Raw genomic sequence first — 27,525 nt, forward strand, 5'->3', positions numbered from 1 at the left:
GCCGCGACGACATGGTAATACTTGGTGTCGTCTGAGGTGATCCCGCGGAGGTGAAACTGGGCCTCCACATGCTGGAACCAAGGCTCTGGATTGTGCTGCCAGAACTCCGGGAGCTTGACCGTGGCCGCAAAAAAAGCGGGAGAAACGGCGGCGGCTGGTGAGGAAACAGCGGCCGCGGCCGTTGAGCCATCGTCAGCAGATATGTTCTTTAGTCGGGGTCACCAATGTAGGAGTCAGTGGAAGGAGACACGAGCAGGTATGTAGTCTCAGCTTTATTGGCGGTAAACTGACAACAAGCTAGGACTCAAAATATGACTGCCTCTCAAAAGGAGAAGTCAAGCCCTTTTATTCCAGGCCTCTCTCTCCCGCCTTTTCCAGATGTATTCCGGTCTCTCTCTTCGCAATAAGAGCTTGGGGCATTCTGGTGTGAAATGTGCATATATGTGGCCACCACACCACAATACAACTGTACATTTACAATTTACAGCACAGCTATGCAGCTATCCAGCGGTCCAATTAAATTCGATATTCTTTTCAGAGGCATTTCAGTTTACAGCAAAGAGCTGTATTTTCAAAATACAGCCGCCTTACTGTATTATCATGCTGTAGTTTTTACAGCCATTCGTTACAGTGCAACAACAGGAGGAACATATCAGAGTACCAAACACTGACAAAAAACACTCAAAACACTGAGGGCTAATCAGGCAGACGAGACAGCTGAGAGGAAATAATGACGATGAGACAAAGAAAGTAAAATTATAGGCAAAACAAAACAGGAGGTAACTAAACAAAGACTAGACAAGATACAAAGAAAACTAGACTAATAAATCATACCAGATTTGAGTCAACAACAGCACCACCAGTATGTCCCCACTAGGGTTTAATCCCGAGATCCGGGATTCCCGGGAAATGCGATCAGAACCATTTCCCGTTTCCCGGGAAACGTTAGACGGGAAACCGGGAAAAAAGTCGCGCGCGTCGATTTGACTTTCAGAAAGAAAAGAAAGCTTCAGAATGTTAAATTTAAGGAAATGTTGAGAGAAGGGTTCGTTTAATGCGAAAAGCATTACTCTTCATTTCAGGCATGTTCAGCCTCCGTTTAAGGCTTCAGCTTCATCTCAAGCGTTTTAATAGAGGTATTACACAGTTGTGCTTTTTTCCTCTTTAATTTGTTGAAATCGTAGGCAATGTGTTTACCCTAAGGTATTTTGTATTATATAATTTTATATTATTATATATTGTTATATTGCATTATATAGCCTATAAAATATGCCTGCCCTGAACAATAAAGAAATATCTGTTTAACTTCGAGTGTTTCTTTTCCTCGTTTGCAGCCGCTTACTAACAATCATGAATTAGGATACGGGCCTAATGTGTGAAGAAATTATCATGAAATAGATTGCTTTAACATATTTCGCTTTTAAAATGGAGTTGAGTAAAATGTATATTTTTTTAGGCTATAAGGATTGGCCAGTTTTTCAATAGACGATTCACAGCGAACCTACTTTAACCCTCAGACACGGTGTTATAAATTTGCTGTTGCCAGAATGGCAATGACCAAGTCGTAGTGCATTACTCAAGGCCCTGTGTTATGCCATATTATAGTGTAGTACGGTAGTTAACTTTTCAATGACTATTACAGCGTTCCACTGGTGGAGATATAGCCCAACAGATGTCGCCACGACAGCGTGGCTGAGCCTTTATCAATGCTGTGGAGATGAACCGTATTGTTTTGCACCAGCAGTTGTAAAATATCTTGGTATAATTCCATGTACAATGGAGGAATATTCGAATTATATTTGTTAAGGGAGTGTTGAGGAACGATACAACACCGCATAGCTCGAGCACTCAAATGTCGAGATGTAGGTTTTATTGCGTTAATCAAGCCGACGTTACCCCCTACTGGGCATAACAGGACATAGCTGGAAAGCTACCTCTACAATATCACAATAGGTTAAGGCCGACACAGGCTACAGAAGGCCTAATTAAAATAAAAAAATAAATAAACTTTTTCCCGGGATTCCCGGGAAATGGCTCGTCATTTCCCGGGATTTGATCCATGTCATTTTCGGGAAAAATATTAAACCCTAGTCCCCACGGGTCCTCAGTAACAGAGTACAAATACACTGAAAGAGGTAGTTTTAGCCCAATATGAAACTTAAAAATAAAACACAACGGACTTGCAGCTCAGCAATGAAACCATAAAACTTCTTATGTTAAACCCCCAAAACACAAACATAACAGACACAAATGAATTATGGTCCCCCTTACATATCCTCATGAAGCCAACAATGTTTTTTTTTTTTTTTTAAGAATTTCACATTCCCTCCAAGTGATCCAAAATCCACTTAATGCAGTTGGAAGCCCATCAATTAAAAATAGACATACACGCAACACAGGAAGTTTTAGCCAATATTAACCAAGTCAGTTTATCCTCTCTCTGTCAGACTTCTGTGAATTCACGCTGGACCCAAACACAACTCACAAGTTTCTCAAACTCTCTGAAAGCAACAAGAAAGGAGCACCCATATCCTGACCAACCAGAGAGATTTGATTACTGGCCCCAGGTGCTGTGTGAAAATGCTGTGACTGGTCACTGTTGCTGGAGGTCAAGTGGGGTGGGAAGGTTTAGGGGAGAGTGGGGTGAGTTGTGCCAGTTTTTACTTAAAGTGACTTTAAAGCAAGACCATGATAGTAATGCTTCCAACTAAAATATATATATATATATATTTCAGAATGTGATGCATCCCTGGGAACAATCACTTTGGATCTGAAATATGGCATTTAAGAAATACAGCTTTCTGAAAAAAAGTGGTCTTGTGGCACAACTTGCCCCCGGTGCGGGGTAAGTTGTGCATTTGGAGATAATGCATTGGAGTAAATTGTGCCATTGATTATTGAAGTAAAACAGAATATTTTGATCTCAGAAACTGTAATGCTTTATAAAAGCTAGAGAAATACAATACAAAATGACTCATTTAACATTTATTTAAAGTTATTTTACAACATCAAAGGCTACTTTTCTACGAGCCTATTGCACCACATGAGCACATCAAAGGTCAGTTTTCTTAAACAAGGTCTAGCACTTTATGAACACATAAGAACAAAGTTGAGTTCAAAATTTAAAAAAATGAAGAAAAAAATCAGCATCCATCACCTGCGCATCCATCCATTGCACTGTTGTAGTAGGTTTTCATTGACTAATAGACTGTTTTGTCTAAATGTTGAAAGCTGTGTGTGATGGCAGGGTGACCATTTTCTTTAGGAGTTGTCACCGCCTTCATTGAGATGTGAGATTCATGGTTGTCCAAAATGAGCAGAACTGGGTAATTGGTGGAGCAGTTGGTTGAACCCCTGCCTGTCTTCCTCTTATAATTCTGTGGCATTATGATCTATTTCTATTTTTGGTCTAAAATGAAGAATGTCACATAGTTTTAGTGATAAAAAAAAATAAAACAGTCTACAATTACAATAAATAATAGTGGAGGTGAGTTGTGCCACTGGCACAACTTAACCCAGGCCCTCTGGCACAAATCACCCCAACCCGAACTTTTTGGAAAAAATGCATCATCCAGCATTTTTTAGCTAACTTAATGCTAGCTGTATAGACTTATAGCGTAGCATACCAAAGCAGTAAAACATTTGTAGAATGTTTTCAAACTTGTCTATAACTGTTCAGACACAACAATCAAAAAACCTTGATCATAGAAATTTTACTTTGTAGGGCAAAAAACATTTTTTTGAAGTTAAATGTGCTTACTTCTCATGCAATGAGGCTCTCATCTTTACAGGATGAGTAAAATGACTGACTCTTCAAAAATGTGTGGTCACATGACAAATTTCTTTTATGGTTCCCTAGAAACAGGGGGTGGCACAACTTCCCCACTGGCACAAATCACCCCACTTTCCCCTATAGCTACAGAGTGATTGGAAGGAATGGAGACAGCGATACCTCAAAGTTTGGAGGCAGTCATGGTGTCTGACCTGCACTGATGGGGGATATACAGCTGGACACCCACATCTCCTCCTCCTCCTCCTCTGTCTCTCACAGAGTAGCAGTGTATGTGGACTGTCCTGCTGGCACTCTGTCCTTCTACATCAGGCCTATTCAATTACTTTTTCTTCTGGGCCAGATTTGAAAATTTTGAGATGCCACTGGGCCGAAGACCCCTACTTACATTATTTCTTGAGACTTAACTCTAAACATGCTAACAATTGAACTAAGTCATAAAAATAAATAAAATAATTCACAATAAGGGCTTTATACTGCATCATTTATTGATGAGCAAAATAATTCGAGTGCATTGCAAATTTTAACATTTGGCCCAAACCTTGACTAGAATAATTTTAACAAGGCATCTATTCACCATACATATGTTTAATTAAAAAAAAAAAACAATGTAATAATAACAACCTTTTGCAACAGTAAAGTCTTCTATAACATTTTATATGTATTTGCAAAAGAGCATTTGTTGAACTAGAGGCCAACTGATGCAGTGCATTAAATATTTCAACAAAAGAAACTGCATCAAGTGAACATTTAATAACTGTAAAATTAAAGCTTCATCTGCATATTCAAAGTAATGCTGACTTAATGACTTCAGTCTTTGGGGTAAAATAAACACATTTATCAGTTCAAGCAGGGTTAAAACGGCGATTTTCATTGTCAATTTTACGTTTTTGACCTGTCAGTGATATATTTTCGCGGTTGTCGTACTTGGAGAGAGTATTCTGGGCTGGCGTTGCAACGATACCAGAAGCGGTGCGTTCAAGTACAAGAGGAATGGCGGGAATTTTTAAAACTCTCACAGCAAATATGATTTAATTGCGTTTTTGCAGCTTACGTTGGGTCAGTCGGGGGGTGGGCCAGTCAAAGGGGGTCCGCGGGCCGGATGTGGCCCCCGGGCCGCTAATTGAATAGCCCTGTATTATAGTATCAAGAAAATATTACAATGTACAATAAATAACAAAGTGAGAGTAGAAGTGCTACAGGCACACAGTGCAAAATTATACAGTGATAAAAACAAAATAAATAAAATATGTAAATGCAGGTAAAGAAGAGTAATAGTAAGACTGACATTGTGCATTAATAATTTGCATTAATAAATACTATGTACAGTAAGAATCTGAAAGACAGCTGCAAGAGGATATAATATGGAAGTTTGTGTGTGAAATTTTGTGTCCTGATAGGTGTGTTCACCTGTCACAGAAAAGAGTTATTACACAGTTTCATAGAGAATGGTAGGAATGATTTCCTGAACTGTCCTTTATGGCAGTGAGGCTGAATCAGCCTGAGGGAGAAGGAGCTGTGCTGCCTCAGGAGTGTGGAGTGGAGTGGGTGAGATGGGTTGTTCATAATAGACAGCAGTTTGTTCAGTGACCTCCTGACCCTCACTGACTCAAACACCTCCAAATTCTCACCAGTGATGGTTCCAGCCTTGGAAATCAGTGTGTTGATCCTGCTGGCACTGATGCTGCCCCTGTCTGCACCTGTTGTTTTTAGATGTGCTTATGAATAAACTGAGTTGATAACAATCCTAAAGGAAACACATTGTTGTCAGACAGTTTGAGGTTTGTGTGTACTGTGTTTGTGTCGATTGTGAGTTGACAGGAATCTGATGGAGAGAACAAACACAATCCAGCTGCAGTTATTGATCCATCATCTGTTCATTGATTGACACTTTGATGATGACTCCTGACATCAGAGATGTGAATGAGTGAACAGTCCAACATTTGGACTCATACACTTGAAGGAAATGTCTCTATAGTCCTGTCCTGTGGTGGTTGTGTTCCAGTGAGGCTGTTTAATCAGATGATATTATATTATCATATTAATCATATGATTATTAAGAAGTTGATGGATATCTCCTGTAAAAAGATATATTTTAAGCTCCATAACATAATATTTAAGTTAATAAATTATAGTGTTGAGTGATTAAGATTACAGTATCAAAATAATGTTTTGGATTTTCTTCTACTCAAACAGCCTTATGGGAACATGACAACCACAGAACTTTGGAGACATTGCCCCAGAGGCTATCAATCATATATTAGCAGGATGTAAGATGGAAGCTGGGAATGAGTACACCGAGAGGCACAACCAAGTGGCTGTGACAGCGTACAGGAACATCTGCCACACAGAAACAATTTAGCAGAGTACCAGTTTTAAATTGTACATTCAGGGACTTTTTTACTAGCAGCATTTGTTAAAAAATGGTTAGGGTTGGTTGAGATTTAGTTATTAATTTTTAAAGCAGCAGGTACAGACCGCTTTTAAATATCTTTATGGAACCTCACTCTCACTTCTCTCTTTAATCATACTTTAGTGACTCACCTGCATTCAAAAAGCTCCCAACAGCGAGTTTTCAGCCTCGTTCCTGAAACCCATTCATTAAAGTCTCGGCGGAGTCCGCAGGTCCTCCTGTTCCTGCGCCTCTCTGCAGCGGTATTACTCCCGAGCGCCTCCTCCCCCCGCGGCTTTGACCCTCCCACCAGAGACGGGAGCGGAGGAGGCAGCAGGTGTGGAACCAGATGAGACGTCCTTCCTTCAGAGCCTCGTCTCAAAATGATTTCGTTTGCTGTATTTATGATCTGAGGTGTAACAGAGTCCATCATATGTTTTATATTTACAGACTCTTTTAATTCCTAACATGAAGCAATGTGACAGATTCCTCTTTGGAACCACAGGAACAGAAACAATGAAGGACAAAACCCCTGAAATAATAAACTAATAAATTATTAAGTCTTTTGATTTGGTAAATCAGTTATGGGTGTAAAACATATCAGATCTTGATATGTGATTTTCACTATTACTCAGGTGTAACACCAATTATGCTTCATATTTGTCACTGTTGTAATTGAGTTCACAACATGAGGCAGTGTGACAGAGATCAGAGCTTTTTACAGTCACAGAGAAACAGCAAAAAGGGCAGAAAGTCTGAAACATGGATAAAAAGAACGAGCTGTTCAAAGACTCCGGCTTCCTCTGTGGTTTGGAGATATGGAGGACAAAAACTGACATAATTAGAAATAAAAGCAGATATATATATATATATATATATATATATATATATATATATATATATATATATATATATATTGTAACGTTGTAAACACACTTCCACAGTCGGCGATGTTCACAACAAAGGTCGTCTTTATTAGCAGAAAAACGGCTGCTGTAGGCCACAGCCACGCCAACCACAACTACAACAACGGAACAGCAACACACACACACACACAGGCAAGCTCTCGGTCTTTTCTCTCTCTCCATGCTGCCTTCACGAACCTCCCGAACAGTCCGAAATCCCACAACATCAACACGCTCTCTAACTAAGAGAATCGCTACAATATATATATATATATATATATATATATATATATATTAGGGGTGGGACTTTAACGCGTTAATTTCGATTAATTAATTATGGGGAAATTAACGCGTTAAAAATTTTAACGCATTTTAATCGCACTTTGCACCGTGGAACGTTTCTCAGTGCACGAGTTCCCGGCATACAGATTATATCGACGCACAATGTCAAATTAGGGGCCGCATCCTGCGAAGGACCCGGCCCACGTCTTTCGCAGCCCACGAACACCACAAAGGCCGGAAGTGAGCGGCTAGCCTTCATATCAGCTGCCGTCACCTCTGCGTAGCTCATGTCGCCTAGCAACCGTGAGTGTGAAGCACAGCTGTGTAAAAGCAGCTGTTAAACGGAGAACGAACTTTTTCTCCTTTTTGTGGTTTAATTTTAAGTCTTTAATTCAAAATAAGCTGTTAAAACAAGCATAACACATTTCAACATAAAGGAATACAGCTGAGAGAATGATTAATTTCTAACTATAACAAGTGAGACATTAATGTTGAATAAAACTATCCAGTTATGATTCTTAACTTTAATTTCAGGAGTTTGCTTATCACAGGAGCACTTCCACCCTTTGTTGGTCTGTGTAGTAGACTGGTGGGAAAATAAACAAAATTTTGAAGTTTAAGCTTATGTATATTGATTTATTCATCAACTAAACTTAAATTAATATTTATCATGTCAAATATTGAAATGCCATTAAAACGCGGTTAATTTCGATTAATTAATTACAAAGCTTGTAATTAATTCGATTAATTTTTTTAATCGAGTCCCACCCCTAATATATATATATATATATATATATATATATATATATATATATATATATATATATATATATATATATATATATATATATATATATATATATATATATTATGGAATGCCATTTAGGAAATTATTATATATATATAAAAATAAGAGTCTGAATATATGGAATGAAAGTCAGAATATATAAAATGAAAGTCTGAATATATTGAATGAAACTTGAATATATTGAATGATGTTTGAATATATTGAATGAAAGTCTGAATATATTGAATGAAGTCTGAATATATTGAATGAAACTTGAATATATTGAATGAAAGTCTGAATATATTGAATGAAAGTCTGAATATATTGAATGAAAGTATGAATATATTGAATGAAAGTCAGAATATATAAAATGAAAGTCTGAATATATTGAATGAAACTTGAATATATTGAATGAAAGTCTGAATATATTGAATGAAAGTCTGAATATATTGAATGAAAGCTGTGGTCACGGAAGCGCCATCTAGTGTTTTCGTTACGTAAAGCGCATAATATCGCTACAAGAAGCGGCACTATGTGTCAATCTGCAGTTCATCTTCACTGTTTCATCGTGGAAGACCAAATGCAGCGAACCTCTCAGGTCAGAAAGTTCCTGCATGCAGGCTAACCTTACGCAGAACATGCACAGGCACCCTCCACAACAACAGGCTCTGTCTAGAATCTGAGATGTGGATGTGGAAGGCATGTTCTGCTTATTGTTAGCTTGATACGCAGGAGCTGTCTGACCTGAGAGATTCACTGAAAAAAACTCTTCATCAGTAGTATGATTAGGAACACTGCTGCTAGCATTATGTTGGCCAGTTCATGCATTTGCCAGGGTGTTAATTAGCTACACATTATTTAGGATTTCTGCCACTAAATTCCCTGCAGATTGACTCATAGTGTCATTTCTTGTAGCGACATTATGTGCTTTACGTAACGAAAACACTAGATGGCGCAAGAGCTTCCGTGACGTCAGTTTTCATTCAATATATTCAGACTTTCATTCAATATATTCAGACTTTCATTCAATATATTCAGACTTTCATTCAATATATTCAAGTTTCGTTCCATATATTCAGACTTTCATTCAATATATTCAAGTTTCGTTCCATATATTCAGACTTTCATTCAATATATTGAGACGTCATTCAATATATTCAAGTTTCATTCAATATATTCAGACTTTCATTCAATATATTCAAGTTTCGTTCCATATATTCAGACTTTAATTCAATATATTGAGACTTCATTCAATATATTCAAGTTTCTTTCAATATATTCAGACTTTCATTCAATATATTCAAGTTTCGTTCCATATATTCAGACTTTCATTCAATATATTCAGACTTTCATTCAATATATTCAGACTTTCATTCAATATATTCAGACATCATTCCATATATTCAGACTTTCATTCAATATATTCAGACTCTTATTTTTATATATATATAATAATTTCCTAAATGGCATTCCATAATATATATATATATATATATATATATATATATATATATATATTGTTTTTCCTTTTCCTTATACATGCGTTTTCATCAGGAAATATATATATATATTGTGTTGCGTTTTCCTTATACAAGCCTTTGTTCTTTTTACATTTCCTCGTCCGCTTTTCCTTTACCGTATGCATTTCTGCCTCATTATGCAAATGAGGAGGGCAGCCTTCTTGCTCCAGCTCCTCTATTATTGGTCAATAAACAGGTGGAGCAGGATCCATGTGCAGGTCGATTGTGCATGGATTGTGCATGGAAGAGGCACACATTAGAGAAATAAGAAAAGACAGAAAGATCCTTCATGGCTGCACTCACTCTCTCTCTCTCTCACCCTCTTCCTGTTGCTCTCCACATACACGGCAACCACTCACATAAATTTTATGGAGTGCACTTTCTGACAGATACAATTTTTTAGTTACTGTTTGTTTTTTTTTGAAGATTTAGTGTTCTTACAGTGTTTGAGCCATGCTGTGACCTCACCCACCCCAATGGATGGATGCATAAATGATAACATGAGGGTGTAAATGGCTGAAGTATCTGTCTTCAAGCTAAGACTGCAGCCGGGGACGCAGGTTTCTGGTTGGTTCATTGGGTCTGTGGCTTTCAGTGCATAAGTGTCCACCATTTGCAGCACTTTGAGATGAAGAGAAGAAGATAAGATAAGATAAGATAAGATAAGATAAGATAAGATAAGATAAGATAAGATAAGATAAGATAAGATAAGATAAGATTTTAATGATCCCACGACGGGGAAATTTGCGCATTACAGCAGCTCAGTACAGAGAAAAAATGAAAAGGATGAGTAAGAACAAATAACTAAACTAAAACTAAAATAGAATAGAATAAAATAAAATAGAATAGCAAAAAAAACTATACATATATACATAAGCACTATATACATAAATATATATATCAATGTCAATACGCACATTTACATATACACACATATACACACACGTCAAAACACTATATACAGATATCAAAAAAACATATACATCTGTAGCCGGTAAGGTACACAACATACACGGTATGCATTATATGGGTGAGTGTAATAAATAAAATGTATCTGGACTGTATGGATAAAGTGATGGCAGAGGAGGTAAAGTGTCCAAGTGACTCAAGACATTATGATGTGTTATACAGTCTAACTGCTGTTGGGATGAATGACCTGTGAAAGTGCTCCTTCCTGCAGCGAGGATGTTTCAGTCTCTGACTGAAGGAGCTGCTCAGTTCACCCACGGTCTCATGCAGAGGGTGATGGGGGGGTCCATGATGGATGTCAGCTTTGCTAACATCCTCCTCTCACCCACCACCATCACACTCTAGAGGACATCCCAACACAGAGCTAGACCTCCGCACCAGTTTGTCGATCCTGCTCCTGTCCCTTTCGGTGCATCCACCCCCCCAGCAGGCCACTGCATAGAAAAGGGCAGATGCTCCCACTGAGTCATAAAAAGTCTTTAACAGAGTCCTGCAGACACCAAAGGACCTCAGTCTCCTCAGCAGGTGGAGTCGACTCTGGCCCTTCTTATACAGGACGTCTGTGTTTGTAGTCCAGTCCAGCTTGTTATTGAGATGAACACCCAGGTACTTGTAGGAGACCACTGTCTCAATGTCCTTTCCCTGGATGTTCACTGGTGCTGTAGGGGGTGGCTTCCTCCTGAAGTCTATGACCATCTCCTTCGTCTTGCTGGCGTTGATTTGGAGTGCGTTGTTCTCACACCAGCCGACAAAGTCACTGATGACCCCCCTGTATTCCTGGTCGTTCCCATCTGATACACATCCGATGGTGGCCGTATCATCTGAGAACTTCTGTAGGTGGCAGTGGTCTGAATTGTACCTGAAATCTGAGGTATACAGACTGAACAGAAAGGGTGAGAGGACAGTGCCCTGTGGCGCCCCCGTGTTGCAAACTACCACATCAGACACACAGTCATGGCACCTCACATACTGTGGTCTGTTGGTGAGGTAGTCGATGATCCATGCCGTCAGCTGCTTGTCCACTCCGGCTCCCTCCATCTTCCCGCTCAACAGTGCAGGCTGGATGGTGTTGAAAGCACTGGAGAAGTCAAAGAACATGACCCTCACAGTGTTCCCCGCCTGCTCTAGGTGAGAGAGGGATCTGTGCAGCAGGTAGATGGCGGCATCGTCCACCCCGATTCCGGGCTGGTAGGCGAACTGCAGGGGGTCCAGCGCTGAGGTCACCAGTGGGCGGAGGTGGTGTAGGATGAGCCTCTCCATGGTCTTCATCAGGTGAGAAGTCAGGGCCACAGGTCTGTAGTGGTTGGACTCCCTGGGATGTGCAATCTTTGGCACTGGAACTATGCAGGAAGTCTTCCACAGTTCAGGAACCCTCTCCAGATTCAGACTCAGGTTGAAGATGTGCAGGACCACCTGACAGAGCTGGTCTGCACAGTCCCTGAGAATAACTTAAATAAGTAAAAATGAGGCATAAACCTCCATGAAGACAAATTACTCAGGAGAACATAAAGAAGAAAACAAAAAACTATTTGTCCTCCTCCATCCAGCAACACCTGAGGCCATCTGAGAGGAAGTTCATACACTGTGTGAAGCACAGCTCAAAGGAGCCCCCTGCTGGAGCAGCTGCAGTCCTACAGACACTCAGCCTCTTCACTACACAAACACCTCCTACAACATCCATTCTTTACACTCTGACTGCTGTGTTTGTGGAACAAACTCCAACACACACCGCTTCACATATGAACACAGAAATGTGTGTGAAAAAGAGCTGAGCTGACATTAAACATGATGGAGAATTTATTCAGAAACACTGAGTCAGGAACAACATTTAGACACAAGATTTGAACCTGCCAAAGAACGAGGCTGAGCTGCTCGTGTTTAGGCTCAGTAAGGAAAAACCTCCCCGCTCCAAGGACCAAATGTTCATTTTATAAACATTGTGAGAATGATCTTACTCCATTCGTTGGAACTGATGAGTCTATTCTGTTGATGTTGAAGGTCCTCTGGGTGTATTGGGTTGTGAGCATGATGCAGATGAGCTGAGGCTGTTCAGCTCATCTGCATCATGCGCATCAGCTTAGAAACAGCCTAAAATGTGTCCTACTGCATAATTTCAACTATTTTGCATCCATGCCAGTTGGTTATTCAAATTGTGTTGAAGAAGCTGAAGTACACTGAGCACAATGGACCACATGTTAAAAAAAAATATTCACAATTTCTGACAGCACATGATTGAATATTTTTATTTGTACTTTTGAACTCAGCATCACTGAATTTGGTAATATCACCAATTAATATCAGAAATTGTATTTCATAATGCCGGGTGGTTTATTCAACAGACAATTCAACACATCTGAACAGCATTTCCAAACATTTCACCTGATCAGTGAAGAAAAACTTCAGATAAATAATGTAGTTTCCCTAAAAGTAAATAAAAACAGATGTTTCGATGTCACATGGTTGGAGGCATTTATGAAAATAATAATAATCACCATCTCAAAAGTACACTCTGCCTCCAGACACCAATCTTTGCTGTTCAGGAGCCGATTGATCTGCTGTTAATTATAAGTTCTTTCCAGTAAAGATCAACTTTCATCACCAGTTATTCTGAACATGACAGTTTACACAAGCTTTTAGAAACAATTTCAACAGAAATGAAAACATTTAAACAATGGTTTGATATCAACAAACTGTCAATAAATTTGAGTAAAACAAAGATTATGTGGTTTGGCCTTGTGTTAATCGTGTAAAAGCAAAAATAGCAACGAGTGTCGCCGTGTTTGGAAAAACGAGGCACGTTCTGAACCAGAATATTTTATACTGTTCAGTGGTTTTATCTTAATTGAATTAATATGTGGATTAATGGGGTAACACATACAAAAGCACACTACAGCCACTATGTACATTACAAAAAAGAGCAATAGGGATAGTTAATAATGTGGGATATCTGCAGCACACAAACTCTATTTTTAAGGTCAAACATGTTGAAATTTATGCATCTGCTAAAATTCAAAACTGGTCAAATAATGTAAAAAGCAAGAAATAATATGTTACCAGAAAACATTAAAAAAAATTTGACAGAGAAGGCGGTTATGAGCTGAGGAAAGAGCAAAATTATAAAAAAACATAAAGTAAGAACAGCAATGAGGAGCATGTATACAGCAGCGGTCTGTGGGGAGAATTTGAAAAGATGTACTAATATAAATCAGTTTAAAAATTATATATAATAACACTTATAAAGCACTATATCAACGAGGGAGGGTGGTAAATGTTTATATAGCTGTACTTTATATTTAAAAAACTGATACGTGATTATTATGAGATACTATCAAAAAAGCCATTGTTCTGGCTAGGTATAGTTAAATAATTAAAGATTAACTCATAAATATAATAACAAGGGACTGTGTATTAGATAGGCACATAGATTGTATAATCAGAGCAGATATAAAGAATGAGCAGGTTAGGGGTAGTAATTAATAAGCATTTGTTTCGTCCTCCTTTTTTGAACAGAATAAACAAATAAATAAAAATAATCATGTCACTGACTGAATGTGAATTTGATTTTCATGTGTATTAACATGCGTTGTAAATTTGAAATAAAGAGTTGTTTAAAGTAAAAAAAAAAGTCCTCTTAATTAATGGAACAACCAATTATCACTAGTAATTAATAGAATCTCAGTCATCTGAATGAAAGGTTTTGTTCCATCTTTAACAAACAGCACTAACATCTGGAGCAGGAAATGTTAAGACCTCTACTTTAAGGTACTTTTATGAGTTTACTTTATAAGGGAAATTATTTACATCTTCTTTAAAATGTTACAATTATTTTTTAAAGTTAATATATACCATAATAGATATGATTGTCATTATAGAGCAGGAGTTCTAAAGTTATGAAGAAAAAACTGATTGGGAATTAATGATCTGTAAGGACTTAAATGGCAAAACATTGTAACACTGATGATTCAAAAGCAACCATTTTATAGTAAATATGGATCTTACATGTTATGAAGGTTGGAAAGAAAAATTTTCTAAATTACTGAAATCACAAGATTCCTGCTTTAAGAAACAAATGGCATTAAACAGCTTTCTAAGAAAACTGCATGTTTCTCAAAGCATCTCAGCTTATTGGAGAAAAGTTCCCAAAGTCAATGTAAGAGAAGAAGCATCTGAGGGTCAGATCCACTTTCCTTTTCTCATTTCCTCTTTGAAGACTTTAATTTTTAATAAAATGTTGAATAGGCAGAGTACCCATCTGTACCCCACTCGCCCTGTTAAAGCTGGGAGAGGTTCCAGCTCCGCTGCAACCTAGAAAAAGTACAAGTGGAAGAAAATAGATTGACAATAATGTGTGAACGTCTCTGAGCAGTTTGTAAATTGATGTTTTGGGTCAGTGCAGCTCAGTGATTCCTCTCTGATATCACAGTTTGTCTCATCTGCAGCAAACTAACTGCAGCTGACATGAACCGAATCATCTGAGCTGAACTGAGCTTCAGAGAAACACAACATCCTGATATTCACTGTGAAGCTTTGAGTGGAAAAAGACAGAAAAACAACATGTGGATCCTGGAATAATGGCAGCTTCCATCTTTAAAGGACTGAAGAGGAAGACGTTTACAAGGAATCATTGAGAACAGTTTCAAACATCAACTGATTGAATCCATGAATCTGAAAACGTGTTTGTGAGTGAAAGAGACAGACATGTACAGACTGAACTATCTGTTCAACAGTCAGAGTTTCTCTGACAGGAGGACGCTCTTTACACTCAACTCAGCACAGAGACACTGAGGAAGCACGAGACCAGATTCCAAACCCAGGATAAAGAGGTTCAGTAAATGTGGTGTTGAAGGTGTGGAGGTGGATCAGAGTGTCAGAGGAGACTCTGTAGAAGGACAGAGTGCCAGCAGGACAGTCCACATACACTGCTACTCTGTAAGAGAAGGAGGAGGAGATGGCTGTGTCTCTGTTGTTGTGTCTTGCAGAGTAGTTATTATAACCAGTGCAGCTCAGACTCCAGGACTGATTATTCGTTCCAAATTCACAGTCACTGCCTCCTCTCCTTCTGATTCTTCTGTAACTCACTGAAATATCAACTTCTCCTCTCCACTCGACCTCCCAGTAGCAGCGACCAGTCAGACCATCTCTACACAGCAGCTGAACACAGTCAAATCTGTCTGGATGATCGGGATATGACTGAACTTCTCTTACATGTGTCACCTTCCTGTTGTTGTCAGTCAGTTTGAGGTATCTGTAGACTGTGTTTGTGTCGATTGTGGGTTGACAGGAATCTGATGGAGAGAACAAACACAATCCAGCTGCAGTTATTGATCCATCATCTGTTCATTGATTGACACTTTGATGATGACTCCTGACATCAGAGATGTGAATGAGTGATGTGACAGTTTGAAGATGGTTGAATGTGTGCTGCTTTGTTTTCATCAATCGCATTAAAAACACACTTACACTTCCTCAGACCTGGTCTCAGCCATCGGACTCCAGCAGGCTCCACCCTGAAAGGAGGAGGGGGGTCAGAGCAGCACAGTCTCTGTCAGCATGCACACATGGACATTACATCGCTCTCAGACACACAGTTTATTATTCACAACTCATTAGTCCAAATAGGTCACATATCAAGCATAAAACATACTTTGGATTCCAAGGAGTTTCTGAGATGGACCTCTGTATTTTATTATGGAGTGGAGCAACAAATGCATTATCTTTACATACATGCAGAAGTGCAAAAGAATCCACTATGTGTGGCACTGAATTCATTTGAATTCATCACATAGCATGACCCAGAGAAACAGTACGACAAAGCAAATGTTTCTGTCATCATTTCCACACTTGAATTGCATATGATGTGGGTGAAATAAGTTCAAATGCATTTTCAATACAGGAAAATACTCTGTTTGGTTTGAGTGAGTTTGCTGCCTGGATAGTGTGCAGAAAGCAGGACAAATGTTATCATCAACTGTGAATTCACTGGATTCACAACAAGTCCCTGCACTATTCTACCAAATCTATGTTAAAACAGATTTTGAACTCAGCAGAGTAAACGCCACTTAAATTTTGGTCAGACTAATTTGGATATTCATGTTTTTGCATGCAGATTCATTAGGTAATGTTCAGAAAACGTGTGGGCTGCAGAGCACATGTGAAAACAACTTATCAGCTATTCTCTCTGTACCTGAGACTTTCCAGTCTCCAGTGTGGATCCTTCAGTCTTTTAGAAAGAGTCTTCACTGCTGTGTCTCCTGGATTATTGTAGCTCAGATCCAACTCTCTCAGATTTGAGGAGTTGGAGTTAAGAGCTGAGATAAGAGATGCACAGCCTTCCTCTGTAATCAAACACCCTGAGAGACTACAGACACACAGAACAGACACACAGAACAGACACACAGAACAGATTGTGTGAGAGAACTTGTATGAAACTAAAGCTCATTGTTGCTCACAAGTTCAAAAACCCTGAAACAATCCAACATTATTGGCCATTTTCATTTTACCTAAGTTAACAAAACCATCAAGGGAACAAAATAATTTCAAGCCACATTTTAGTGCACTATACACACAACTTACAACTGGTTCAGAACTTTTGAGTGCACTTTTTATGCGCTTTTAAAATCACTTTTATTGTTATACTGTATTATTGTGGTAGCAGCTTTTTTTTGTACAATGTCCCTGTGGGGACAATAAAGTATATTTGATTTGATTTGTTTTGAGTAATTTACTGCAGTATTTCGTTTTGTTATGGATTACACAGCAGTGGGGAATAAGTTTAATTACAGTAGAAGTCTTTCTGAAAGTGCTGTAACTAACTTTAAGGATCTAATTCCTTCATTGTTATGCTCTTCAGTGCCAACACAGTGCAGAGCAGCTACCTAAACTCTGCTCCCAGTGAGGTCGATTATCTCGTCAATAGTTTTACATCCTCACTGCGTATAACTTTGGATACTGTGGCTCCTCTGAAAAGGAAAGCTTCAAATCAGAAGTGCCTGACTCCGTGGTATAATTCACAAACGCACAGCTTAAAGCAGATAACCTGAAAGCTGGAGAGGGAATGGTGTCTCACTAAATTAGAAGATGCTCATTTAGCCTGGAAAAAGAGTTTGTTGCTCTATAAAAAAGCCCTCCGTAAAGCTAGGACATCTTACTATTCATCATTAATTGAAGAAAATAAGAACAACCCCAGGTTTCTTTTCAGCACTGTAGCCAGGCTGACAAAGAGTCAGAGCTCTGTAGAGCCGAGTATTCCTTTCACGTTAACTAGTAGTGACTTCATGGATTTCTTTACAAATAAAATTTTAGACATTAGAGAAAAAATTATTCATAACCATCTCAAAGATTTATCTTCATGTTCGGCTGCTTTCAGCACTGCTGCTATTTGTTTAGACTCTTTTGCTCCAGTTGATCTTTCAGAGTTAACTTCAATAGTTACTTCCTCCAAACCAGCAACATGTTTGTTAGATCCCATTCCTACTAGACTGTTCAAAGAAGTCTTTCCAATTATTGATGCTTCAATCTTAAAAATGATCAATCAGTCTTTATTAGTTGGCTATGTACCACAGACCTTCAAGGTGGCTGTAATTAAACCTCTGCTTAAAAAGCCATCACTGACCCAGCTGTCTTAGCTAATTATAGGCCAATCTCCAACCTTCCTTTTCTCTCAAAGATTCTTGAAAGAGTAGTTGTAAAACAGCTAACTGATCATCTGCAGAGGAACGGTTTATTTGAAGAGTTTCAGTCAGGTTTCAGAATTCATCACAGTACAGAAACAGCATTAGTGAAGGTTACAAATGATCTTCTTAGAGCCTCTGACAGTGGACTCATCTCTGTTCTTGTCCTGTTGGACCTCAGTGCAGCTTTTGATACTGTTGACCATAACATTTTATTACAGAGATTAGAGCATACTATAGGTATTAAAGGTACTGCACTGCAGTGGTTTGAATCATATTTATCTAATAGCCTCCAATTTGTTCATGTAAATGGGGAGTCTTCTTCACACACTAAGGTTAATTATGGAGTTCCACAGGGTTCTGTGCTAGGACCAATTTTATTTACATTATATGCTTCCCTTAGGCAGTATTATTAGAAAGCATTGCATCAATTTTCATTGTTATGCAGATGATACTCAGCTTTACCTATCAATGAAGCCTGATGACACACATCAATTAGTTAAACTGCAGGAATTTACTTGTGGTTCCTAGGATACTTAAGAGTAGAATGGGAGGCAGAGCCTTCAGCTTTCAGGCCCCTCTTCTGTGGAACCAGCTCCCAGCTTGGATTCAGGAGACAGACACCCTCTCTATTTTAAGATTAGGCTTCAAACTTTCCTTTATGATCAAGCTTATACTGTAGTTAGGGCTGGATCAGGTGACCCTGAACCCTCCCTATGTTATGCTGCTATAGGCCTAGTCTGCTGTGGGTTCCAATAATTCACTATTTCTTTTGATTCGCCTTATTTACTTTGTTTATACTACACTCTGTAGTTAATCATTAATTGTTATTAATCCCTGGCTCTCTTCCACAGCATGTCTTTTCTCTCTCCTCAGCCCAACCGGTCACAGCAGATGACCCCCCCTCCCTGAGCCTGGTTCTGCTGGAGGTTTCTTCCTGTTAAAAGGGAGTTTTTCCTTCCCACTGTCGCCAAGTGCAGCTCATAGGGGGTCGTTCTGACTGTTGGGTTTTCTCTGTATTATTGTAGGATCTTTACCCACAACAGAAAGCACCTTGAGGAAACTGCTTGTTGTGATTTGGTGCTATATAAATAAAATTGAATTGAATTGAATTGAAATTGAATTAAATCAGATGAACTAGTGCTAAGCTGGTAAGAGACTGCTGAGAAAATCTTAAAGAAAAACAATTGAAACAGGTCACATATGAGAATTTAGAAAAACTGACCTGAGAGTTTCCAGTTTACAGTGTTGACTCTTCAAGCCAGAAGACAGCAGCTTCACACCTGAATCCTGCAGGTCATTGTTACTCAGGAGAAGTTCTCTTAGATTAGAGGACTGAGCACTTAGAACTGAGGACAGAGCTTCACAGCTTCTCTCTGAGAGGTTACACATATGAAGTCTAAAAAAATAAAGTGCAAAAAGAGTTCTCTAATGAAACATTAATGATACATTTCAAACATAATGTATAATCCCAAAATATACACTTACAGAGCGTTGTTGGAGGCTTTGACCACTGGCAGCAGCTTCAGCAGAGCCTCCTCTGAAGCAGAGTATTTCTTCAGGTCAAACACATCCAGATCTTCTTCTGATGACAGTAAGATGAAGACCAGAGCTGACCACTGAGCAGGAGACAGTTTATCTGTGGAGAGACTTCCTGATCTCAGGGACTGTTGGATCTCCTTCACTAGAGAACGATCATTCAGTTCATTCAGACAGTGGAACAGGTTGATGCTTTTCTCTGCAGACAGATTCTTATTGAGCTTCTCCTTGATGTACTGGACTGTTTCCTGATTGGTATGTGAGCTACTTCCTGTCTGTGTCAGAACACCTCGTAGGAGAGTCTGATTGATCTGCAGTGAAAGACCCAGGAGGAAGCGGAGGAACAAGTCCAGGTGTCCATTTGGACTCTGTAAGGCCTTGTTCACAGCACTCTGGTAGAAGTGTATCTCTTTCTGAAAGGTTGCAGATTCTTTCATTACAGAGTCATGTGAAGTTGTTTGTTGTTCTTCCAGCAGATTGACTCCAGAGTTGATGAAGGTCAGATGGACATGAAGAGCAGCCAGAAACTCCTGAACACTCAGATGGATGAAGCAGAACACCTTGTCCTGGTACAGCCCTCTCTCCTCTTTAAAGATCTGTGTGAACACTCCTGAGTACACTGAGGCTGCTCTGATATCGATGCCACACTCTGTCAGGTCTGATTCATAGAAGATCAGGTTTCCTTTCTGCAGCTGATCAAAAGCCAGTTTTCCCAGAGACTCAATCATCTTCCTGCTCTCTGGACTCCAGTGTGGATCTGTCTCAGCTCCTCCATCATACTTGACCTTCTTCACTTTGGCCTGAACCACCAGGAAGTGGATGTACATCTCAGTCAGGGTCTTGGGCAGCTCTCCTCTCGCTCTGGTTTTCAGCACATCCTCCAGAACTGTAGCAGTGATCCAGCAGAAGACTGGGATGTGGCACATGATGTGGATGCTTCGTGATGTCTTGATGTGGGAGATGATGAACGTAGTTTTCTTGTCATAATTAAATCTTTTATTGAAGTACTCCTCTTTCTGTGAGTCAGTGAAACCTTTAATCTCTGTTACCATATCAACACAGTTAGGAAGAATTTGATTGGCTGCTGCAGGTCGTGTGGTTATCCAGAGGTGAGCAGAGGGAAGCAGGTTTCCCCTGATGAGGTTTGTCAGCAGCACATCCACTGAGGTGGACTCTGTAACATCAGCCAGGATCTCAGTGTTGTGGAAGTCCAGAGGAAGTCGACACTCATCCAGACCATCAAAGATGAACACAACCTGGAAGTGTTCAAAGCTGCAGATTCCTGCTTCTTTGGTTTCAGTAAAGAAGTGATGAACAAGTTCCACCAAGCTGAACTTTTTCTCTTTCAGCACATTCAGCTCTCTGAAAGTGAATGGAAACATGAACTGGATGTCCTGGTTGGCTTTGCCTTCAGCCCAGTCCAGAGTGAACTTCTGTGTTAAGACTGTTTTCCCAATGCCAGCCCCTCCCTTTGTCAGCACTGTTCTGATTGGTTCATCTCTTCCAGGTGAGCCTTTAAAGATGTCTTCTTGTCTGATTGTTGTTTCTGGTCTGTCTGGTTTCCTGGATGCTGTTTCAATCTGTCTGACCTCATGTTCATCATTGACCTCTGCAGTCCCTCCCTCTGTGATGTAGAGCTCTGTGTAGATCTGATTCAGAAGGGTTGGGTTTCCTGCTTTAGGAACACCCTCAAACACACACTGGAACTTCTTCTTCAGCTTAGATTTAAGTTTGTGTTGACAAACTGCAGCAAGATGTCCTGAATAAAAACATAAAAGCAATATCAATTAAACAATAAAGAATAGGGGAATGTTTTTTCTTGGGTCAGCTCTTGAGACATTAATAAGTCTCAAGAGCTGACCCAAGATCATACTCTCATGTCAGTTTTCATAATGTCCCACACACAGGTGCTGGTCATAAAATGAGCATATCATGAACAAAATGATTTAGTTCAGTAATTTGATTCAAAAAGTGAAACTTGTATATTATATTCATTCATTACACACAGACTGATATATTTCAAATGGTTATTTCTTTTAATTTTGATGATTTTAACTGACAACTAATGAAAACCACAAATTCAGTATCTCAGAAAATTAGAATATTAGTTAATATCAATACAAAAAAAAGGATTTTTAGAAATGTTGGCCAATTGGCTCTTGGACTGGAGGACTGTGGCTGTCTTTATGTGGTGTCTGTGTGCGGGCCCTGGTTGGTTGTGGTGGGGGCTTGGATGGAAGCTCTGACGGTCTTGGGGTGTGCAGACTGGGGTGCCTGTGGTGGTGGGTGCTGGCCCCAGGCCAGGTGGCCAGCCTCCTCTGCAGGGGCGGGGTGCGGGGTCTCGGGCCCTGGTGCCCGGAGTTGCCCGTTTCCCGGTTGCGCCCCTCCCTGTGTTGGAGGGGTCTGCGCCCCTCGCCCCCGCCGTGTGGGGATCTCTGGCCGGCATTCCGGGATTCCGTGGTGCCTGCATGTCTGCTCAGATAAAGGGGACAGAGGTTCCCACGGGGGACCGGTTGGTTCTGGACTTGGGACCATTGTGTTTGTGTATGTGGGTGTGGCTGGGATGTTTGCTGTTGTCTTTTGTGTGTGTGTGTGTGTGTGTGTGTGTGCGTTTTTGTTTGTCTACCGTGTGGGTTGTGGTGCTGGCTTTGAACGCGGCGGTGCCTTGGGGGTGTGGCCACTTCAGGCCCTAGACCTGCCGCTGCTGCCCTGCAGTTGGGTGTAGGGAACTGTTGCTCAGTGCTGTTGCTCAGTGCTCATGTTATATCTGTCCCTCCACTTTTAATAGCACTGTAGCTTTCACATAGTCATACACATTTCTCCCACTACATACACTCACATACATCTAACAACCCCCAACCACTTTGAGTGGGAGGAGGGGGTGAGCGAGTCTTCCCACACCCCAGTTTCGCACGCCCTTGCCTGGGGAGGGGACTGGCTAGTGGTGTCCATTTAGTGTCCAGTTAAGGTCCGTCCGTGTGTGTGTCGGGTGGTTCCCGGGCGCCTGGGGCCTCGGGGCTACGTTCTCGGCTCGTGCTGGGAGGGCTGGCCTGGCTCTCTGTGCCCTTGCCATTTGACTGTGGGGGCTCCGTCTTGTGTCTCCCTCCTTCCTCCTCTAGGGTGTGCGCACGGTTGCCATCGGGATGTGTGGCCTTGGGTCTTCTGAGCTCCTGGTGGGCCGTGGATGGCCCGGGTCCCCTGGATCTTTCCCAGCTTGCCTCTGGATCTGGATGGGGGAGGTTGCGGCTTCCTGCCCTCATTATTGAGTATGTTCCATGACCAGAGGTGGGAAGTAACAAAGTATAAATACTTCGTTACTGTACTTAAGTAGATTTTTCAGGTATCTGTACTTTACTTGAGTATTTATTTTTCTGAGTACTTTTTACTTTTACTCCCTACATTTTTACACAAGTATCTGTACTTTCTACTTCTTACATTTTCAAAACAGACTCGTTACTTTTTAACACGTCAGGGAGAAGTTTGCGTTTCCGGTCAGTGCGCCGTCAGTCATCAAGCGATCTGAGCCTAAACGGAGGAATATTAACATATAAGAGACAATCGTACTGGCGTATCCTCCATCACCGGCTTATTGGGTACAAAGGGATTAAATACACAAACCCATATAACTAATGTCTCATTTATAGCGCTATAATCAGGGGTCACAGCGGGCCGGACCGAGTCCGTAAGTTATGCTCGCAGGACATAAACAGCTTAGCTAGCGCTACTGAAGAGGAGCGAGCATGAAGGGAGTAACGTGTGGCAGGTAAATGCAATGTTTCTAAATGCTCATCAAATATCAGCAAACACACAAAGTGTGTGTAATTGGTCACACAGTGTGTCTACTAGCTAAAAGAAGAGCTGCTGCATTTCAGGGAGAGCAAAGAGAGAGAAGTTCACTCAGAGATGGAGAAAGAGGACAGGAGAGGAAGAAGAGAGGTTAGATTTAAAGGTAAGGACTGGAAAATAAACTGAAGTATGCTGACTTAGTGTAATTCAAATATTGTATGAAAATACTGCAGTTTAGTGTGTGATAAACAGGTTATCTTGTTGTACTGTATTTACAGTAAAGCTCTGTGTTGGTGCACAGAGGCTGTGTTCATGGTCAGAGTTACAGGTTACATCAGTGCAGCAGAGATGAGTCTGAATCAAAGCTGCTGATGCTGAGATTCATTCACTGAATCCAACATTTCTACAGCCTGTATGCTGTCAGTGTAGGGGATGGAGATCAGCTCAGAGAGCTGTGAAATACTGGGTTACATCTTTGTGAGTTCAGTTCATCCACACAGAGCAGTAAACCTCAGAGCAGCAGCAGCAGGTCAGCTGATCACAGCCTGCACACCAACATCATTTACTGCAGCTACAATAGAAAGTTGTGATTCTTCTCCCCATGCAGAGCCACTACAGCTGATCTTAGGGTTCCTCCACCTTCTGAATCCCACTGTAACCCCTGAGTATCCTCATGTTGGTGTTTAGGTGGAGGCACAGTCACCCTCTACTATGGAGGACACAGAGAACAGAGCTGTGTTTAAATTCCCTTTCACAGTTTGTGATTCAAGCTGAGTACATTCATTAGAATTAAAATTTAGATTGGAATGTTTGTGTTCTCATGTATTATTTTATATTATTACAATAATATATAATAAGGTTCACTTAGCTTTACACAAAAATAGCAGGTAGAAACGTCCTCCAAAGAGCTACTTTTACTTTCTTACTTTGAGTAAATTTCAGAGCCTGTACTTTTTTACTTTTACTTAAGTAAAGAAGTTGAACCAGTACTTCGACTTTTACCAAAGTATTTTTTAACACAAGTACTTGTACTTCTACTTAAGTACAGAATGTCAGTACTTTTGCCACCTCTGTCCATGACAGAGGAGCACACAGACATTGCTACAAACTACAGCAAGATTGTATGTATGTGTGTATATGTATATGCATGTATATATATGTGTATGTATGTACATCTATCTATTTTCTATTTTTTTTTTCTGTTCTCTCCCTGGCTTCTCTTTCTCTTTTTTCTTTTCCTTCCTGCTGGTCAGATCTGAAATAAAAATACAAACATTAACAAGAATAGCCTATAAAAAACTTATGGAGCTCTTCTTGTAACATCATTCTGACAGCAAAAACTACCAGACACGACAGGCCCAAAAAAAAAAAAAAAAAAAAAAAAGAAAAGAAAAGAAATGTTGGCCAACTGAAAAGTATGAACATGAAAAGTATGAGCATGTACAGCACTCAGTACTTAGTTGGGGCTCCTTTTGCCTGGATTACTGCAACAATGCGGCGTGGCATGGAGTCGATCAGTCTGTGGCACTGCTCAGGTGTTATGAGAGCCCAGGTTGCTCTGATAGTGGCCTTCAGCTCTTCTGAATTGTTGGCTCTGGCGTATCACATCTTCCTCTTCACAATAGCCCATAGATTTTCTATGGGGTTAAAGGTCAGGTGAGTTTGCTGGCCAATTAAGAACAGGGATACCATGGTCCTTAACCCCTTAACTGGCAGCAAAAAAATCACCTGACAAAAACTACATAACGCCTTCTGGTTATTATTGGCTCTGAACAACCCATTTCATAGCCTATTAATCGGCTGCGTCTGGTCCGCGGGCCGAATGAAGTGCATTTATATGGCAGGCTAGACCCGCCCATTTTGACTGACACCTCATTCGGCCAATCATGTTAAGAAATGGGTTTCCCAGAGCCAATAATACTCAGAGGGCGTCACGTAGCTTTGTCAGGTGATTTGGTGCAGCCAGTTACATGATTGGCCGAATGACGTGTCAATAAAATTGGGTGGGTCTAGCCTGCCATATAAAAGGGACTACAAACGGCCCGTCACCGGGCCCTTGCCAGTTAAGGGGTTAAAGCAGGTACTGGTAGCTTTGGCACTGTGTGCAGGTGCCAAGTCCTGCTGGAAAATGAAATCTGCATCTCCATAAAGTTGGTCAGCAGCAGGAAGCATGAAGTGCTCTAAAACGTCCTGGTAGACAGCTGCGTTGACCTTGGACCTCAGAAAACACAGTGGACCAACACCAGCAGATGACATGGCACCCCAAACCATCACTGACTGGAAACTTTACACTGGACCTCAGCCAGCGTGGATTCTGTGCCTCTCCTCTCTTCCTCCAGACTCTGGGACCTTGATTTCCAAAGGAAATGCAACATTGACTTTGATCAGAGAACATAACTTTGGAGCACTCAGCAGCAGTCCAGTCCTTTTTGTCTTTAGCCCAGGCGAGACGCTTCTGACGGCGTCTCTGTTCAAGACTGTCTCGACACGAGGACTGCGACAGCTGAAAACCATGTCTGCATACGTCTGTGCTGGTGGTTCTTGAAGCTCTGACTCCAGCTGCAGTCCACTCTTTGTGAATCTCCCCCACATTTTTGAATGGCTTTTGTTCCACAATCCTCTCCAGGGTGCAGTTATCCCTGTTGCTTGTACACTTTTTTCTACCACATCTTTTCCTTCCCTTCGCCTCTCTATTAATGTGCTTGGACACAGAGCTCTGTGAACAGCCAGCCTCTTTAGCAATGACCTTTTGTGTCTTGCCCTCCTTGTGCAAGGTGTCAAAGGTCATCTTTTGGACAACTGTGAAGTCAGCAGTCTTCCCCATGATTGTGTAGCCTACAGAACCAGACTGAGAGACCATTTAAAAGCCTTTGCAGGTGTTTGGAGTTAATTAGCTGATTAGAGGTGTCTTCAGTATTGAACCTTTTCACAGTTTTCTCATTTTCTGAGATACTGAATTTGGGATTTTGATTAGTTATCAGTTATAATAATCAAAATTAAAAGAAATTAACATTTGAAATATATCAGTCTGTGAGTAATGAATGAATATAATATACAAGTTTCACTTTTTTAATGGAATTACTGAAATAAATCAACATTTTTATGATGTTCTAATTTAATGGCCAGCATCTGTATTCATTAACTTAAATGTTTAGAGAAATCCTCTTACTCTCTTGCAGACAGTTGGCCATATCATCCCGCTTCATAATCCTCAGGAAGTGCAGTGTGATCTTCAGAAATGCCTCTCTACTGCTTCTCTTCTGCTCCTTAAGCTCATCTTCCAAGACATCTTCTCTCTGAATGTCTAAGCATGCGGGATAATCTAAACTCAGAACCTTCTGGAGCTTCTTCAACTCATTCTTCGCAAAAGTGATGATGTTGTCCTCCAGCAGCTGGAACAGAATATTATATGAATGACTCAATCAGGCTGAAATCATGGAGCTAAACATCACATTCATGTTGGATGCACTGATAATCCACTGGTCTGCCGCATGGAGATGACTGTGAACAGAATAGATGTAAAAGTAGGTGTTGTAGCCTACAGGCACAGACCGTAAATACGTCCTGGTGTGTTTGATGCTGCTGGACAGGCAGACCACTGGGAACCTCAGAGCTCTCGTGGTGCCCTCTGCATTGGAATCATGAAAAATTAGATCACATTATGTTTGTCTGCACAGAGAAACACAAACTAAAAGTCCATAAAATAATGTTTTGAGTGGATTACATGACTACCCTGTAGTGTTAAAGGTTTACTAGTTTCTGATTTCATTGTGAATCAACCACTCAGTCTGCAGCCTGTTTGTGGATTTCATTTCAGTTTGGTTGAGTCCCAGCTGTCACAAATCACTTCATAAAGCTTCCCTCCCTTCTGAAATACCATGAACG

General features: G+C 40.4%; 1 protein-coding gene across 1 annotated transcript in view; it reads right to left on the reverse strand.

Annotated features, from left to right (window-relative positions):
- LOC115796372 (protein NLRC3-like) overlaps nt 1-26,846 on the reverse strand; it is a 69,278-nt gene extending 42,432 nt beyond the window's left edge. The window contains exons 1-4 of the mRNA XM_030752762.1: nt 26,790-26,846; nt 19,804-21,587; nt 19,541-19,714; nt 16,830-17,003 (exon numbers count right to left, since the gene is read on the reverse strand). Of these exons, the coding sequence (XP_030608622.1) occupies nt 16,830-17,003; nt 19,541-19,714; nt 19,804-21,587; nt 26,790-26,846 (2,189 nt within the window). The remainder of the gene's footprint in view (nt 1-16,829; nt 17,004-19,540; nt 19,715-19,803; nt 21,588-26,789) is intronic.
- Nucleotides 26,847-27,525: the final 679 nt, after the last annotated feature.

The sequence above is a fragment of the Archocentrus centrarchus genome, chromosome 2, assembly GCF_007364275.1.
Source record: "Archocentrus centrarchus isolate MPI-CPG fArcCen1 chromosome 2, fArcCen1, whole genome shotgun sequence".
Taxonomy (NCBI): domain Eukaryota; kingdom Metazoa; phylum Chordata; class Actinopteri; order Cichliformes; family Cichlidae; genus Archocentrus; species Archocentrus centrarchus.